Here is a 15,180-nt window from a genome sequence, read left to right on the forward strand (position 1 = left end):
TCTAAATATTGATAAGTTGATACCAAGAAAGGTATAAGAGATTTAAAATAAATATTCTGGTCTGTGTCCAAATTCCATAAATTCAGTTAATAAATTAGTTATTGCTCTCTGTACCTTCTGCTCAATGTTGCTGTGAACCTAAAATTTTCAAAAAATTAGGTGAATTAAAAAAAACCTTATTGTTGATCATCTTCCAGTTTACAAAGAAAGCCTAATTTCTAGCCCCCAAAGACTGAAGACCATATTTATACACTGGCTGAGGCTTTGGTACATGTTTACGTTGACAATACTCGATATTATTAGATCATCTTTCAACTAACAACTCTTAAACTCAGAAACTCTTGATGCTTCCTATATATTAGGTTTTTCTTAGGACAAAATTGTTGACATGTTTTGGTTTTAGTGCACCCTGTGATCTCAGCTCTTCTTAGACTTCCTTCTTTTTGCTACCTAGTACTCAGAAAACTAGGACAGTGTCTACGAATATATTTATATATTATCTCTTTACATAATTTGCCTACCACCCGAGACTAAGTCTCTCATAATAACATTTAACAAACTTACCCTTGAGAGCACCTCCTATACGGCTGATTGGAGCTCTTGCTGTCTTTTTCCCTTTGCTTTTTAGTTCAGCCAGTGTGCTTCGCTGTGGTACAGAGGCTCCAAAAACTTCCTCTTCTTCTTTCTCAAGTGCCAACAGAGTTTGCCGAGTCACTCGAGCTTGGAATTGTCTCAAGTAAAAGAAGAGACAATTAACTTTTGGTGAGATAAGTACTACTTGCCAGATTCAAAATTTCTTCTTCTTCTTCTTTTTTTTAAATTACTTACCTACCTACTTACTTATTTACTTATTTATTTTTATGGTGACATTGGTTAACGAAATCCAGTACGTTTCAGGTGTACAATTTCATGATAAGGCAGGCATACATACATACACACACACGCACACACATTGTATTGTGTATTCATCTCCCATAGTTAGATTTCTGTCACCACATATTTGACCCCTTTTGCCCTATCTACCTTCCTCCTTCTCCCTCCCCAGATTCAAAATTTCTAATTTGTTAAAATAAACAAGGGAGGAGGGTTGGATGGGGTAAGAAATATGTAGAAACAGCCCAAACAAAGTGTTTATTCTTTCAGTAATAAAGAAAGCCACCTTGATATCAGAGTCGGTTTTGGCTAGAATGATTTAGCTCCAAGTTCAATTAATTAAAAATATTCTTGAAGATTACCATTAGGTTGATCTGGGGATCAGATCAGGGTGACTAAGACTAAGATTATAGAATTTATTAAGATCAGAGTTTCCCATCAACTTTTTATTATAAAACTCTTAAATTTATAAAACAGTTGAAAGAGTAAATAAGCACCCATATACTCTTCAGGTACATTCAGCAATTAACATCTTGCCGCATTATTTTATCACTGTATGTGCCTCTTTCTCTTTCTACAAACATACTGCTCTACCCGCTACACACCATTTTTCTGTAATCATATGAAATAAAGGTGCATCCCATGTAACATTTTACTTCAGCAAAGCTGGCAGAAGTTTGAAGACTAAACTTCCTGTGCTGCTGCCAAAGTTTTAAGTATTATCAAAAGGGTAAAAAAACTGAACAAAGTGCAAATGCTGGCCAAGATGGAGTAAGCCCACAATAGCCTCTCTCTCACGGATTAGAATTAAAATCTCTAGACATAATACAGAAAAACAACTGAGGCCTCTGAAAAATAAACAAAACAAGTGCACTGTGGAGAGGAGTTAAACTTGAAGAAACAACCCACTTAGGGTTGTTTCCTGTTTTTTTCCCCTTCTGCTCTTTTTCTCTCGTGGTTTTGAATTGTTCCAACAGTGGGGTTTAAAGCAAAAACTCCTACAGAACCTTCATCTTTCTGGCCAGAGGACTGGGAAAAGGGGACTTTGAGGGCCAGTGAGTATGGGAGAAAAACGGGAGAGGATGAGCTGAAGAAAAGGACCGTTTAACTCTGTACATGAATTGGTGCAAAACCTGGACTCCTGAACTATGCAGGCACAAGGCAGAACCAAAGCAGCACAGAATAGGTTGAGAGAACTGAACTATAATATAAACCACTGTGAAAGTCCCAGACTAACCCCTAAATAACACATACAGGATAGACCCAAAGGTCTTGAAAAATGAACTGACGCTGAGACCATTACCCACATAAGATGAGAAAGAACTTGTGACAGCTGAAGGCTAGTTGCCTACTAAGACAAAAACATCAATATTCTCCACAGAATATCAACCAACAGGACATAGAGTCTAATAATAAGTAACAGAATAGAAAAACCAATAAAATAAAATAAAATATTAAAAAATAATTAGATCATCCAAAAGAAGGCCGGAAAGGGACAACAGATGAACAAGACAGAGAATAAACTGAAAACAAATAATAAAATAGTACACCTAAATCCAACATAATTAATAATTATATTAAATAGTCTAAACATAGCATATTAAAAAAACAGATATTGTAGAATTGAAGAAAAAAAAACAGAATACACATATTTTTCAAGTGTATATGGTATTTTCACCACTATAGACCATATTCTGGGCCATAAAATGAACCTTAATAAATTTAAAAGACTTGAAACCATACAAATTATGTTCTCTGACCATAAGGAATTAAATTAGAAATCAGCAACAGGAAGATATTTGAAAAATCTCCAAGAATTTCCTAATGGAATGAAACACTTCTAAATAATCCATGAGTCCAAAGAAAGACACAGGAAAATTAGAAAATAATTCAAACTAAATGAAAATGAAGATATAGTATTATATCAAAACTCATAGGATACAGCTAATGCAGTGCTTAGAAGGAAAAAAAAGCAAAAATTAATAAAATTAAGAACAGAAAATCAATGAGAAAAATCAATGAAACCAAGAGCTCATTCTTTAAAAAGATCAATAAAAATCAATAAACTTCTAGCCAGACTGAGAGAAAAAAAGAGAAGCAGCAAATTACCAATATCAGGAATGAAAGAGGAGAGATTACTATATAACGTACAGACACTAAAAGGATAACGAAGGACTACTATGAATAATTCTATCCCCATAAACTCATCGATTCAAATGAAATGATCTAATTTCTTGAAAACATAAACTACCTAAGTTCACTCAAAGAAATCAAAGATCTAAACAAAAGGAGAAATATACCGTGTTCATGCACAATACTAATCAAAATCCCAGAAATGTATAATTCTAAATTCTAAAATTTATACAGAAAGTTGAAGGACTAGAAGAGCTAAAAAGGACAAAGTTAGAGAACTCATATTATCTGATTTCCAGACTTACTATATAGTTACAGTAATCTGGGTAGTGTGGTATACATTAATGAACTGACACATTGATCAACAGAACAAAACAGAAACCTACACAAACATGATCAAACTGAAACTGATTTTTGACAAAGGTGCAAAGGCAATTTAATGGAGAAAGTCTTTTCAGTAAGTGTCACAGGAACAAATGGAGGTTCATCTGCAAAAGAAAAACTTGACCCATACCTTCCACAAAAATTAACTCAAAATGGATCACAGATCTAAATGTAAAAAGTAAAACTATAAAACTTCAAGATGAAAAGAGGAAATCTTTGTGAGCTTTGGCTGGACAAAATTCTCAGCTATACCAAAAACGTGATCCATAAGAAATAATTGATAAGTTAGACTTCTTCGAAATTAAAAACCTTTATTCTATAAAAGATACTGTTAAGAAAATGAATAGACTCAATTTAAGCTGGGAGAAAAGATTTACAAATCACTTATCTGACGTAAGACTTGTATTCAGAATATATAAAGAACTCTTATACCTCAAATATACATTATGCTAAATGAAAGAAGCCAGACTACATATTGTATGATTCCATTTATATGACATTATGGAAAAGGCAAAACTGTAGGGCTGGAGAATAGATCAATCGTTGCCAAGGGATTGGGAGTGAGAGTAGGTGTTGACAATAAAGGAATAGCATGAGAGAATTCTATGGCGTGATGGAACTATTCTATAACATGATCATGGTGATGGTTATACGTCTCTTTTCATTTGTGAAAATTTATAAAACCATATCCCATAGAATGAATTTTACTGCATGTTAAATAAAAAGTTTTAAATATGCCTTTTAAAAAACTGAGAACTAAGTAAACTTGCCAATCCAAGAGAGCACTTTATGATGCAAAAACAACCATTTACAGCCACTAGTTTTAAAGAGTTAAGACAAGCTCCAGAGAAACAGCATACCGGTGCTGGGATTGCAGTCTTTCCAGTGGTTCAGCCTTCTGTTGAATTCCATCCTGAAATATCATGTCTGCTTTCTTAAAGTTTTCTCTAGCTTCATATTCTTCAGCCCATGAAATATAGAACTGAGCAAGTGAAATGCCAATCCCTTGGTTGTGTAAATAACTGTACATATCCAAAGGCTCATTGCATAAATGTCCCTGTAACAAATTAAAAGCATTAAGAGTTAACCAATTGCTATTCACTTACTGTCTATTATGTGCCAAACAATCACTGGAGATACTATCTGTAGTTTCTGCATTGAAAAAAAAAAAAAAAAGTCTATTATAATACAATGTTGTAAGGACCATACTGGGAAGACCTAAAAAGTAGACAAGAGATTAATTTGTAAGCAAACAGGATGGGGAGGGAAGACTTCAAGAAGGTATATTTGAGTATGGCCTTGAAAGAGGAATAGACTTATATCAGGTAAAGAATGAGAAAGGAAAGGCACTCTAGGCACAAATAGTTTGTAAGGGGTTCAGGCAAGATAGGAGTTTAAAAAAAAAGGTGTGACAGGTCTTGAATGTGAAGTTAATCAATTTTTGATTTAACTGATAGTCAATGTATGTGTGTTGGGGTAGGACAGCTATAAGCAAAGGAATGACATGGTCAAATCTGTACTTTAGAAGGAACCTTATAAGACCAAATATAATGTAGGTAATTCTAGTAACAAGAAGGTGGGGTGGGGGTGGAAATCACTAAAAAGCCCACACCATTAACAGTTTCATACCTATTTTCTTTAGTCTTTTAGACAGTATAAAAGGATTTTTATCATTTTTATAAAATTTTAATATAAAAATTGCTTTTATTCCACTTAATGTATCATTTATTTTTCTATGCTGATGCTTACTCTATTATTTTTAAATAAATGAATAATGTGTTACCTATATCTTCCATCATTTAACTATTCCTATTTTGGGGATGAATAACTTTTAATTTTGCCCAATTATAATTCTATAATAAATATCTTCATGCATACATCCTTTCATGTTTTACATTACTCTCTTAAGATAAATTCCTAGTAGGACTTTGTTAAAAAGTTAAAAATTACTTAAGAATTGTACAAATTTAAAATGCTAGTAGTGATTCCCAACTATTTTCACAGAAATACTTATTTTTAAAACTTTCTAATTTCATATAAATATAGCATTTCAGTATTCTAATTAGGAGCTCTTTTACTACCAGGGAGGCTAATATCTTGTTTATTTATGAGATATATTTTCTCTCATACCTACCTTTTCCTGCTTGTCTAGCCTAAGATAAGTCCTCCTTTTACGTGTGCCTTTACAGTTCGACACTTCTGTTTTTTTTGTTACTTACAATTAATACTTAATATCTGTCTTTCCTAATAAAGTTAAGTGCCAAAACCCCAGAAAATATTGCTACTATAACTCAGTCTCTAGCCAGGTTTTGGTAGAAAAAGCCTGAATAAATGAAATGCTCCATTTATATCTCTGACAAAAACAGTATTTTATAGTTTAATTTTGTAGTAATTCATTAAATTGTTTTTTCTGCTTACCCCAATTAGTGATGATTTTCCATATGTGATGGTGTTTCAAGCAAAGTTATAATTCTGAATGTGCTATAAGATCCAGTCCTTGGTATCTGTTACCATATAAATAAGGTTTAACGTTTCACTTTGTTAACAGCTTTCTGAACAGCTCTGATGCAGCATAAGACAGCCAAAAAAAGGTTGGCTGTCCCATGGTTATTCCAGAGTGCTGAATGAAATCACTTAAGAAATAACATAAATAAAAGGATATCGCGGTTAGAGTAATAGATCCAAAAGTTAAAATCTTTTTGGTAACTCCTAAAAAAGCCAAACTAAGACAATTTTACACTTTTAATTAAAAATACAGGATATTTTCTAAGAACAAAATTTTCCTTAGCTAGACTGTAATTATCCCTTATAAAAATAACTCTGACTGGAGACATGTTTCTGCAAAGCAAAAAGAGTAGTGAGAAAATCATCTCTCACTCTTCCTAACCATCCCATAAAGAAAAAAAATTGCAAAATAGTTTAATATGCACCTTGTTATCCCCATACAAAGTTCAGACTATTGCTGATCGTTCTAGGGCTGATCATTTGAATTTTAGGGTTGTCTAGATTAGTGCTTCTCAGATTACCTGTGGTGAAGGGGCCAGCTTTGGGAGTTTGTATGTGTGTAAGAATTTCCATTTCATTGCGGACTGACAGTTTTTGAAAATATAATAAAAACAGAAGTTACCAGATAAATGATAATGTGTTTGGATGTTGTGGCAACGTCAAATCGTTAACAAAATTTCTAAATAATTACTACTCTCAATTTTCGTGCTTAACTTGAATAGTTTGCAGACCATTCTTTCAGTAGCACTGGTTTAGAATATGATTTTTACTTTAAGATAATGTCATTGCTCTTCAGTACCAGCACCAGGTTAGCATAAGCGAACAGAGAAATTATTCTAATTGTTACTTTTAAAAGCTCCAAATATATACAATCATAGAATCCTGGGATTTAAGTCACTTTAGAGGTTTACCTAGTCTAAATTTTTAATAAATTTCATATAAGAATATTACATAGAATAGAATGAAAAACAAAATCTATTAGTGTACCACCACCCAGGGACTATGGTATGCACATTAACAAATCTGTTTAGCATTCTTTGGGTACTGTCCTTTGTTACAGATTCCTACAATATCCCTAAGGTAATTTCTCCAACTTGTCAATAAGGATAACAAAATATATCAAATGTACTGTGGAAATAAAGATACATTATGCCTTCGAGATTCACCTAATTTCCTATATTATTAACTATTTGAAGTTTAAAATAAGCCTTCAAGAGATATATTTTAGTCAAAAATTTTTATCAATTTCAAATGCCAATATTTTATAATTGTTGTAAATATTCTATTATTTAGAATTATCCAATCTATTATTTAAATACCTATTTTGTATATTTTTTAATTTTTAAAATTTATTTATTTTTGTAAGTATCTAAATATCTGTTATCTAACATTCTAAATATTTATCACTTACTTTTTTCTTATATCTTTTAGGATAAAAGCAATGAGGTTAATGTCTAAGAAACTCTGGTCATTATTTGATTTGAAGATGTTTCCATAAAAAATCTTCAAGAGTGTTCTAGAAATAAAAGAACTACATATCAAGTAAGACAGTACAAAGTAGTCAGGCAGACATTTTTGGATGCAGCAACATACTAGGTAAAAGAAGCCCAAAGACAGACAAAGAATTAAAAATCATTTTTTATGATGATGATTCTCAAAAAGGGAGAAATACTAGAATCACCTACAAAAGCTTTTTCTCAATTTTACTAAACGTCATGTGTTGGCTCCAACATATCTTCTTCCAATACAGTTGCATGACCCAGTGAGGGAAAGAAGGAGGGAGGGAAGGAGAGAGGTACTAAAAAAAGAAAAGAAAAAGAAAGAACCCACTCCTATAGAGAGGTATACAAACCAGCCTTGTGATCACGCTTAAAGGGGTAAAAAACCTTATATAAAAATCCATCTTTAAAGTAGAAACAATTTACCAAATATTGAGTATTTATTAAATGTTTAGTATCTACTAAATGGCACAGATTTTGCCATTTTTTTGTGTATCAGGATCTCTAGAGAAAAATCTCTTGGTTTAATATTTTAAACTCAAATAGCATCTGAGACTTACCAATTTAAGCCAGAGACTGAGAAATCGAGGATCATTATAATATCTTTTTTCTCCTTGTAGTGCTTCTACAGCTCTTTCTAATAATGTTGACATATTACTCTCCTTGCCCCCCTGAGGATAGTTCTGCTCTGTCCAGTTAATATACCTGAATAGGAAGAAAAGGAAAAGAATATTTAAAAAATGTAATGTGTACTTTTGTTCTTGCTTCAAGACCCATTCTGGATTTTTTTAAAGCAGAAATATCTAATATATTGAAAATGTTTATTTAGAGGTCCTCAGTGACATGACCTAAGCCTGTATTTCTCAAACTTTTCCAAGTATCTCTAATAAGTGCCTGTTGGAAACAATGGGGATGGGATAGAAGGGTGTAGCTCAAAGGTGCATGCCACAAACTTGAAATGTCTTCAGTCTTGAATACCTCAGGAGGGGACGCTATAATTATTCTATCTCTCTGTGTCCCCAAGATACCACTTTATATTCCAGCACACTGCTCAGTACACCCCAATTTGAGAAGCATGGCCACAGGGACTCATGTTAAGTTTCCATTGCCCTTCTAAAATAAAAAGGACTCACCTATCCCAAACATCCAGAGGGTCATTTCCAGTGTAAAATCGAATTTCAGATTCAAATGCCCTGAAATTTAAACAGAAAATGTTAACATAAGCAATAATGACAATAGCCAGAGTGAACAAGTATAACCTCTATTTTTATTCATTTATTCAGTATTTAACATCAATCTAGATAACTCCACTGGAATTTGAGGGTTAAATAGAAAGAAAAGAATAGAATTAGGATTCTGCCTGATAACAGGAAAGACAAAACATGTAGAAATTAGAGAAACAAATTCTAATAAAACATATAGGAAAGCAGTATTATAAAGCAATTTAAAGCTCTGGAACAAGACTCTCTAGGTTCAAATGCAGCTCCACTGATTACTACCTGAATGACACTGGATAAGCTATTTAAACTGTTTTCAGTTTCCTCATCTATAAAATGGGGATAATAATTGTACCTATCTTATTAGGTTGATTAATCTTAAATGTAAAATGGTTAGACACAGTAAGCACTCAATGAATAATAGCTATTATTTTGTATATGATAGTATTGAACTAAATACGTACACAAAAAGATATGTACAAATAAGAATCTTTAAAAAAATTCCATAGGCAACCTTAGTCAGAGAATAATACCATATAGAATTTTGGAAGTGTCTTAAAGAAAGTATTAATTATGACTCTGTAAAGACCTGAGAAAGGCAAAGTGCTAAGACTAAGTTGAGACTTACCAGTTGGAAGTATTATATAATAAACAATTTAGATAAATTAAAAAAAAAACTGTATAAGGGGTTATGTTTGATATAAAGAAAAACAAAATAGTCCCCGACACAAAGGAATTTATACTCTAATAAAAGTTTCTTAAAAAGTTAAACATACATTTATTTTTAAACATACATTTATGACCCAGTAATTCCATTCCAGTAAAAGTGAAAATCTATGTCTACAAAAAGCCATGCACAAGAATGTCCATAGCAGCTTTATACATAAAGCACACAAAACTGGAAAGAATCTAAATGTCCATCAATTGATGAATAGATAAAAAAGTATTCCACTTTTTTATTGCAATAAAGCAGTAAAAAGGAATAATTTATTGATATATGCAACATGATAAAGCTTAAAAAAACACGCTGAGTGAAAGAACTGTATGATTCCATTTATACAGAATATTCTAGAATAAGCAAAAGTAACCTATGGTGATAGAATGTGATCACTGGTTGCTTTGATTGGGAAGGGGCATGAGAGAACTTACTGAGGTAATGAAAATGTTGTCTTGAAATGCATGTCAAACAGTATATATAAAAATCTCAGCATTTCACTGGATTTAAATTACCCTTAAAAAAAAAAAAAAAAACACCAGTCCTTAGGAACCAACTAAATAAAATTAGGGTGAGAGCAGTAAGATAATTTAGGTGAGTTTTGGTACCAGTAACCAAAATGGAGTAGAAAAAGGAAGGTCATTTATGTAAGAAGAGATTCAGTATTTAATACGTTAGTGAAATATTTATCTAATTATATGCTATAAGAGATAAAAAGACACTTAGAAGGCAAGGAAGGGATGTACACAGTTGTTAAACAATCCTGGAAAACTTGAATATGGACGGAGAATGGAGGAAAAAGAACAGAGACAGGTAAAATGCAGTAGGAAGCCCATAAGAAAAATGGAAGAGTAGTTAGAGAAGTAGAAAAACTAGTATAACTAAGTGTAATGTTCCAGAAGCCAGGAAGAAGAGGTAAGATTAGAACACCACCAACTCTGAAACAGAACCATAAAACCTAATGCTTTTAAAGATCCAATGAGATGAACAGGGATATTCATTACATTATAACCCACAATTATGATAATTTGTGTATGATGGCAGAAATTTTTTTGTCAGAGATTGAGGGTAGAAACTGATACTTTACTTTTTTGAAAAAAGCATATTTATCAAAACATGTATTAGTCAAAGGAGAACAAATTCCCTATATCCATTTGAATAATGTACTAGTATTTTTCAGCTTTTGTTTATCCAGAGCTTGTTAAATGATTATTGAGAAATTTTTTAGTATAAAGTTTCTCTGAGGTTTATTTACATTTTCTTTGGAGATCACTATTTCTTTTTGGCATATTATCAAAAATACTTTCCTAGAAACTTAATAATTGAATATACATGAAAGGTAGTAGATTCATTCTCCCTCAGCACTCAGAATCCAAAGAAATTTCTCTAATTGATTACTATCAAAGAGTTAATTCTGTTTAGGGATTCAGAGTGACATAATACTTCAGGGAAATACTGTAATTTGATACTTGCTTTACTCTGCTTTGCATTGCCCCCTGTATAAGATGTATTTCTATTGATACAAGAGTTTGGCTGCTCCACGATGAAATGAAATCCTATACCTCTTGCTCTTAATCATACTTGAGGAGATCTTTAGATAGCTGTCATGTGATGAAAAAGCAGGTGGGGAACAGATTCTCATACTACCAATTTTTGAAGAGTACTCCCTATGCCGTTGTGCATCGATCCATACACATTATCTAGCACAGTCGAGGATGAATGATGACAGGTTGAGCCACAACTGTTTTACACACCGTTTCTGCTGCTGTAGAGTAGTGTTACGGGCAGATTCTTGCTGTGCCAATATTCCCTGAAGTGTGGACATGCTCCGCCCCTGCCTTAAAGGTTGCACATTTTCTTTACTCAGCTCCCATTCATCTCCCTCCAGAGACATGGCTTCACTATGAAGGGGGAAACAAAAGTAAGTCTCATACAAACACGGAGTTATTATATCACTAGATTATTGTAAATGTTTTCAGATAAGCGATTACTCATGATCTCTGTGTTGAAGATCGTGGGCAGGCACACTAGTAGTATTATTATTACTCTCCTAAGCTTCTGAGCCTTTCCAAATTTACGGCTCTAGTATTTGCCTAATGAAAGAGAATGTAGCAACAGTATTGTAGACAGTATTGTAAGAATAAAGTTTAAGGAAGGAAGAAAAGAAGGGAAAAAAGTATTATAAATTTAGCAAAGTAGACAAAAAGCAGTTCTATGCTTACCATTGAATGCATCATTTAGTTTAATTTAGAATTAGCAAAGTGTTCATCAGACTAACATCTATGTTTCAACTGATGACTTAAAACTGAAGTTTACATATATAGGCAGCCCAAAGCAGAAGCAGAGAAATACACAGTTTACTGGTCACAACAGCCCCCTTCCCCAAATTTTATCAAGTCTGTGGGGGGGCATCTCCACAACTTTTTTTGGAGGCAATCACCATATTGAATATGTACTATGAACTTCAGAGTTCCACACTGGACAGATAGAAGCCTATTTCTGGATGCGAGACATTATCTCTGGGTTTAAAACAAAGAGACAGATTAGGAACTAATCTTCAAAATAGAGTAAAAGGTATGATCTCAGTCTAGATGCCAGCAAAAACTCTCTTGAAGAAAATAAAGTATAAGTGGTTAATAATTTAGGTTGTAACTACCCACATCTTTTTAACATTGTGCGAATCCTGTAATGGCCCTGTCATTTACTTTTGTATCCCCGTGGTCTAATACAAGATCTGACACTAGTAAGCACTGAACAAATATTTGTTCAGTTCATCTTTCTTCTCGCTCTTAAATTAATTAAATTATCTCAGTTAAATGTCCTAAACTGAGTTGCTTCTTCGTCTACCTGCCTCCTCTCAGGGCTGCTCCTCCCACAGCCTTCCCTCATCTCAAATAAATGGCAATTTCACTTTTTCAGTTGCTCAGGTCAAAAGTCTTAGTGCTAACCGTGATACCCTTCTCACAACTCTCATTAACTGAGTAAATTTTGTTGGTTCTACCATCAACTTCTTCTCACCATCTCCACTGTTTCCAGCTTAGCTCAAGCTCCAACTTCTCTCGCCTGAGTTATTTCGATAACCTCTTAACTGGTTTCTTTACTCCTATCCTTTTTTGCCTTTAGTCTTTTCAACAATTCAGCCAAAGTGATCCCATTTAAATTCATGTCATATGTCTTTCCTCTACTCAAAACCTTCCAATTACTGTCGATTACAATCAAAGTAAAAGCCCAGTCCTTACAATACCTGCATCCTCACCTTTTTTCCTCCGTTTCCTTTTACTCTCCACGTTCATTCTGCTCCAGCTACTTTGCCAGGTGCAGCTCCTCCCCTAATCCTTACCCTCCATCCAGCATTTGTACTTCCCCCACATATAGGCATCATGAGCTCTTGAGTTTCCTTCAAGTCTTGACCCAAATGACATTCTCAGTGAGGCTCCCTGTTCAAAACTATCTAAAATTGCACCAACCCTCTCCCCAACACTTTTTCTTTTATTTTTATTTTTTTGGTACTGACCACTATCTAACTTTTAGTTTATCTTGTTTATTGTCTGTTGTCCCTAAACTCATCCCCCCTAGAATCTAAGCTTCAGGAGGGTGGAGATCCTTTTATTTGCTGTACCTAGTGCTTAGTAGATTGCTATTTACCTAAGTATTGTGTACCCCATAATGAAAACGCATACAGAATTCCAACCCGTTAGAGCTGATACATATTTATATAAAGAAAAGCAGTAAGCATATTTATATGAAGAAAAGGGCTTTTTATATTTCTAACTATGTTAGTGGCATAATGACAGCAACTACCATTTCTTGAGCACTTATTTGGAGGCAGAGTGTTACTTTACAAACACTTTGAGTTTTCCCAGAACCCGCAAGGTAGGATTAATTTCAGCATTTTCCATATTAAGACGTGTCCAAGGTCAAACAGTTAGGAAATGGCTGAACTGAGATACAGCCCCCACTACAAATTCCAAGCTCTTTGTACCACTGGGGTTCCACAGCCTTCTTTGTATTGAAGCTGAATGCAGCAGGATTCTTACCCGCCCGCAATTCCACTGAGGTCAGTGCTTACTTTGAGTCTTCCCCTGCACCCCTTGCATCCGACTCCAACAGGAAGGAGGCTGCGGCCTGGCCTGCTCTTCTAATGACCGTGCCACTCCTCTCCCTGACTGTTCTGAATGGGGCCCTGTCGGGTTAGGCATCCTTGGGTCTCGCAGGCCCAGCTCCCAGTCCTTCTCCCGTACCTACCTCGGTCCACCCTCTTCCTTCTTCATTGCCGCCATCCTGCATTCCTGGCTCAGGTCCTCCACCTGCCGGGGCCTTTCCTCAGCGCCGGAGACCGTCTGAATTTCTTTCTGCAACCTGTCCTTAGAGGTATCGAAGCGACCAGATGGTGTTCCAGGACAAAAGCACGAAGCTCCCTCTCACAAACTAGCCATCTCAAGACCAGCCGCCAAGTTTCAAATTTAACGGTCCCGCGCGGACGACGTATCCACGCCCCTCCGTTCCTGCGTACTCGCGCCCCTTGCTCAAGGTATTCTGGGGCTTGTAGTTTATCCCGGTTTTAGCCCTTGCAGTCGCGCTGCATCATGGGAGTTGTAGTTTCCAGAATCTAAGGTACCCAAGCCTCGGGTCCCGCCGGCTTAGTCGTTATAAATTCTTTGCTGGCGCTCCCTGTGTCCTACCTCTAACGCCAGTCTCTGAGCCAAGCAAGGCACACTTTAAGCGTCAGAATGTCCTTGATGTTTTGAGTATAAGGCGATTGAATGCTTGTGCTTGGCCTGATTTTTTTCTGGGGTGTTTGGCTAGGCTATAATCACCCGTGCTGCTTTCTGCCCCAACCAAGACTCACGTGTGTCCAGAGTTCTTAGGCTGCTCTGACCCAGCTGTTTCCTGCCCACCTCTTGAATTCAAAAAAGTTGGATTCTAGTTCTGTAAACATCATACCAAAGTTACAGCTTTAGGTAAACCACATAATCTCTCTGACCTTTAATTTTCTTCATCTATAATGTGGTGATGATATTGCTTTGATTTCTCTGCTACACAGTCCACAGGCAGAAAACACAGCTATGCCATGACTTCCAAGGTTTTGCCTCTTTGCCACTTCAGGAAACCACCTCTACTGACACTGGACTCTTAGGCTCAGTTCCAATTTCTTGAGGAAGAAACTAGTACGTCAGTTGTGACCAAGGGAGCAGATGATGCTTAACCCAGAACTCATGTGATATCATAGGACTGGGCCTCCTATTTCACACCTCTCCTCTTCTTCACGTTGGTAAATTTCCATTCTCCATTGAGTAACAGTTTCAGGACTTTATCTTTCCAGGTTCAAATTCAGACTCAGTAGTCATTCTAATTAGCTCCTTCTCCACACAGTCACTGGGGCTAATAGATTTGGGGCTCTAATTGTTCAGGCCCAAATTACATGTTTCACCTTGGGACTGAGATAAGGGAAGGATTGGTTCCCCATAGGAAATTTTAATTACTCTTTACTTCCAAGTCCTCTACACTCAGGAAGCTTCCCTGGATTATGGGTGATGTGGTATATGGGATTCTCTCTCTGGCTCATTTTATCTCTTATCCGTTATACTAGTACCGACCTAGCCCCTCATTTCCTTTCCCTAGAGTGTCCTGTTCACAACCACAACTCCTCAATTTCAACTGTTTCCTATAAACTGTCTCGGAAGCATAGTATTCACTCCTTTGATCTCAGCCTTGTAGCCTACTCAGATGCCCAATAAACTGTGATACAACACAGAACACATTCAGTCTAAACCCTTTGCTTGCTTCACCAGAAAAAGAGGGAGACAGATAAAACAAAAACAGGAACAAAATGTGTGACAGAGGTGCTCTGCGG

General features: G+C 35.3%; 1 protein-coding gene across 1 annotated transcript in view; it reads right to left on the minus strand.

The window, feature by feature from the left end:
* BUB1B (BUB1 mitotic checkpoint serine/threonine kinase B) overlaps positions 1-13,786 on the minus strand; it is a 40,282-nt gene extending 26,496 nt beyond the window's left edge. The window contains exons 1-6 of the mRNA XM_039843910.1: positions 13,572-13,786; positions 11,081-11,227; positions 8,528-8,587; positions 7,955-8,099; positions 4,251-4,447; positions 565-731 (exon numbers count right to left, since the gene is read on the minus strand). Coding sequence (XP_039699844.1) covers positions 565-731; positions 4,251-4,447; positions 7,955-8,099; positions 8,528-8,587; positions 11,081-11,227; positions 13,572-13,606 — 751 coding nt within the window. The 5' untranslated portion in view covers positions 13,607-13,786. The remainder of the gene's footprint in view (positions 1-564; positions 732-4,250; positions 4,448-7,954; positions 8,100-8,527; positions 8,588-11,080; positions 11,228-13,571) is intronic.
* Positions 13,787-15,180: the final 1,394 nt, after the last annotated feature.

Source organism: Pteropus medius, unplaced genomic scaffold (genome assembly GCF_902729225.1).
Source record: "Pteropus medius unplaced genomic scaffold, Ma_sr-lr_union100, whole genome shotgun sequence".
NCBI lineage: Eukaryota > Metazoa > Chordata > Mammalia > Chiroptera > Pteropodidae > Pteropus > Pteropus medius.